At 46.2% G+C, this 4,018-nt stretch overlaps 1 protein-coding gene across 1 annotated transcript; it reads left to right on the top strand.

Moving 5' to 3' along the window:
* Positions 1–219: 219 nt before the first annotated feature.
* Positions 220–2,594, top strand: LACBIDRAFT_336014 (uncharacterized protein; the record flags this gene model as incomplete). Its single annotated transcript, XM_001890939.1, has 8 exons — positions 220–521; positions 875–1,034; positions 1,091–1,150; positions 1,247–1,276; positions 1,338–1,785; positions 1,851–1,898; positions 2,093–2,209; positions 2,269–2,594. The coding sequence occupies 8 exons, from the start codon at positions 220–222 to the stop codon at positions 2,592–2,594; spliced, it is 1,491 nt and encodes a 496-aa protein (XP_001890974.1).
* Positions 2,595–4,018: the final 1,424 nt, after the last annotated feature.

The raw sequence follows: 4,018 nt of genomic DNA, 5'->3' as shown, positions 1-4,018 counted from the left end.
TGTCGTTGTCATGTGTCATCGTCCCAGCGTGTAGTCGTTGTCGTCGTTGTCATGTGTCGTCGTCCTCGCGTGTCGTCGTCATTTTTGTGGGCGGGGGTCGTTTTTCATGGGCAGTGGCTGGTTTTCATGTGACGTGGCAGCAGGCAGTGGCCGTTTTCTGTGGGCGCTCGTTCGTGTGGTCGGCTTCGCGTGTTGTCGTCATCGTGCTTGCGTGTCGTCATGCTCGCGTTTCGTCGTGCTCGCATGTCATCGTCGTGCTCATGTGTCGTCGTTGTCGCCGTCCTCATGTGCCGTGCATGGGTGGTTGCTGGTGTCGTGCCTGTCGTGGTGAGAACGGAGGAACAGGGTGGTGGGGCATACGTACCCCTTGCCCATGACGTTGCCACGTCATGGGCGTTGTCCCTTGTCCTTGGTCCATCGTTCCGCACTGGGGGTGTCGTTGTCGTTAGCGTGGGCGTCGTTAGCATGGGCGTCGTGTGCATCGTTAGCATGGGCATGGGCGTCGTCGGCGGCGTTGAGATGTGAATGGTGGTGGTGGTGGAAGGGAAAGGGATGGTCACAGCAGTGTGACCATCCCACAAACAGGCAATGTGACGATATGGCACGCCCTCAAGTAAGTCACATGACCTCACCCCGCAGACTGAACAAAATCATGAATCCTTATTGCAGCCATCACTGACCCACACTATACATAAATTATAATCTTTCCATTCATTGATTAATAAAATTGTAGGTATAGCTTGTCTATTGTGTACTCCATTTTCGCTTTTTTAGTTATATTCATATATAATAATAATAATATACTGGAATGACTGGAATCCACTGGAATCCACTGGACTCCACTGGACTCTGACTGGACTGGGCATTCTGCCAGCCAATCTGGCCTGGTAAGAGGGCCACTGGAATCCACTGGAGTCCACTGGAGTCCACTGGAGTCCATATGGATTACGTGGGGGAGGGTAAAGACCTCCAATCAGGCATGGGATGAATGGATGCTCGAGGCACCTGATGGCGACGACGATTATTATCCTGAGGTATGATCTTTTCTTTATCTGTTCTTTTTATTTTAGTCTGATCTCTTTGTTTCTAGCAAGATTGTCTTACGGGGGACTTCGCTGTCCCTGAGCTTACCGACGACGAGCTCCTTCAAGTGCTCCCCGTCATTTGTGATGTGCCCGTCAAGGCCAATCCCTTTCTGGCCTGATCCACGCTTGTCGCTAACCGTAATCCATCGCCTGTTAACAAGGGGTCTGATCAAGAGGACTCCCCAATCTTCGTAAGTTTTCTTATCCTATCTATTTCGTTCTTTTTCTAATTTATTCTTTACTTCTTTTTAGAAACATCGTAAAGGCGTTCTTGCGTCGCCAGGCCTCATGAAGTTTATGCCTTTGCCACCGAACAGTCCTCCCGCTGCCGGCCCTTCTCACACTTCTACCACTCCAGCCACTGGTTCCGCTGACGCACCCATTCCTATCTCCTTGTCACCTACACCACCTCTTGGCATTTTGCCGCCTGTCACTCTGCTCCCAGCTGCATCCGCAAACGCTCCGACGATCCTCGTGGTTCCCCGCCTCAATATTCCTAAGGTGGAGATGCACACACGTCGTGATCGTCCCGCAAAGGCTCTCACCAAGATGAAGAATATGCTCGTACTTGCGCCAAGCACGAAATCCAAGGCCAGCAAACGCAAACGAAGCCCCAGCGAGGAAGGAGAGGATAAGCAATCGGACAAGTCGTTCGTTGCTAGTCCTCCTCCTCGTAAACGTGGGCGACCCCGTAAGAACTGTACGTTCTCTTTTTATCATATTTATTCCTTTTTTAAAAAATCTAACTTCGTGTTTTTATTGTAGCGCCGGAGGTCATCAACCCCGACTTGATGCACGATAAGAAACGCCTCCGTAAGACTTTTTCTTTTTCTCAGTTCATTCCTAGTTACTAACTGAAGGCTTTTTCTTTTTCTTAGTTCCTCCTCATCAGCGGTTTATCGGAGCGTTCAATGTCCCTACCGACTTAGAGCATCTTTTCAACAAGCCTTTTGTAAATAATTTTATTATTTCTTCTCTTTTTATTTGCTCAAGTTCTCTTTGTTCAGATGCCCGAGCCTTGCGTTCTGCGCATTTCACTTGCTGTGAATACAGCCTCAAGCCTGTCCGTCGTGCGGAAGTCCGGAGCATTCTGGGACGTCGCCCTGCTCGCTTGGCTCCTGAACGTAAGTCTTCGAGTTTATATTTTCTAGAGTTTTTCTTTCTAACTTCTTCTATTCTGTAGTTATCGTTTCTCATATCCAAGACGCTGTGTTCGATCAACAGCACATCCGCACGAATCAAGCAATCATCAACTCCCTTATGTATCGTCGGGACACCAACATGCACCGCGCTGCCCAAGCACTCTTCGATCTCGCCGCTATCGAAGGCAAGGAGAGCTTGGTCGGTACTATTTTTCAAATGCAGGACGACTTCGACCATTATTTCCCTTTCATCATGTCCTTCCTCGGTGACCTCAGTGCCCCTGTCGACGATTCCGAAGATGAAGATGCCACCAAGAACTCTCGTGACAATCTGGCAGAGATGGCCGTTCCGTTTGTTTTCTTCTGAATTTGAAAAACTTCGTCTCCAGGTTGCCAATCTCTTCTAGAAAGTCCATCTGCTGCAAAGGTCTTTCCTTTTACATGTTGCAACGTAAAGTGGAACATGAGGATTTTGTCAATCCATCTATTTACAGTAGCATTTGGTCCCATGCCAGGATTAGTTAACATTCCAGCAAGGTACTTTGCATCTGTTTCCACTATTAAACGTCTTACACCAAGTAGCCAATATGAAGCAGCTTCAAGGGCTCTCATGAGTCCAAATAATTCTCTCTTTGGTTGTGACATTCTTGCTTCTCTGTCATTCAAGGTTATTGATCCAAACCTTGCATAGTTTCTTTTTCCTGTATCTTTGTCATCTTGAAAGATGTAAAATCCAACAGCCTTCCATGAGGTGTCTACTGCTAGTACAACTGGGTTGGGATTATTAATATAATCTAAAGGCACCAATGCAGGACATTCTCTGAGACTCTTCTTGAGTTCTGCCATGGATTCTTCTTGAGCAGGCCCCCATTCAAAAGGAGCACCTTTCCTGGCCAAGTCATTGATAGGCTGTGCTTTCTTTGCAAAGTTTTCAATAAACATCCGGCATACCCCAACAGTTCCGAGAAATGCTCTCACATCATGCAGATTTTTACAAGGTCGCCAATTATCAATGACTTTTACTCTGTCTGTCTCTGGTTTCCTTCCTTCATATGTGCATAAATGACCTACTACCACTCTGTTAACATTCTCAAAGTGTTCCATTACAAAATGTCTTATGCCTTCATTTTCTGGTATAGTCTCAAATTTTCCTCCAGGTAACTCATATCTAGTTGCTGGACCTCTGCAAGGCACATCATCAATATATGGTACCGTAACATCTGGTATCTCGTCTTGTAGAATGTATGTGACGTCGTCGTGGAATATTGGTACTGAATTAGTCCAACCCATTGGTAACGTTACAAGTCGCAAAGCACCGAAAGGTGTTTGAAAAGTAGTCAAATCCCGAGAAGACTCCGCTAAAAGTCTCTCATCGTATCCTACGTATAAATCAAACATGCCTCCACATGCCCGACCTGAGAAATGCGTCGCAAGTGCATCTGTTGCAGGTGGTAAACCCGAGTGTGCTATTGTGACTGCATTCAAAGGTTCTAGACTTTGTACAATTCGCAAGCTTTTTCCGTCTTTCTTTAAGACGCAAAACCACCTTGATCTATAAGACGAATTTGAAGGTTCATAAACCCCAGCATCTATCTTTGTCTTAATGATTTTACATACTTCTGAGAATAATCCTGGTGGGATAGGAATATTTTTCAATACCCAGGGTGTATGTGGTATAACAGGAATGTCTACAGGTGGGAAGTATTCTGGTTTGAATCTTCCTCTCTCAGAGTCATCCCATGCAAAAGCCTCATTATTCTCCATCATAAAATGGTGTAATAATTTTCGTTC

This window comes from Laccaria bicolor, genomic scaffold, assembly GCF_000143565.1.
Source record: "Laccaria bicolor S238N-H82 LACBIscaffold_233 genomic scaffold, whole genome shotgun sequence".
In the NCBI taxonomy this organism is placed as follows: domain Eukaryota; kingdom Fungi; phylum Basidiomycota; class Agaricomycetes; order Agaricales; family Hydnangiaceae; genus Laccaria; species Laccaria bicolor.
This window is presented reverse-complemented; position numbering and strand designations above follow the sequence as displayed.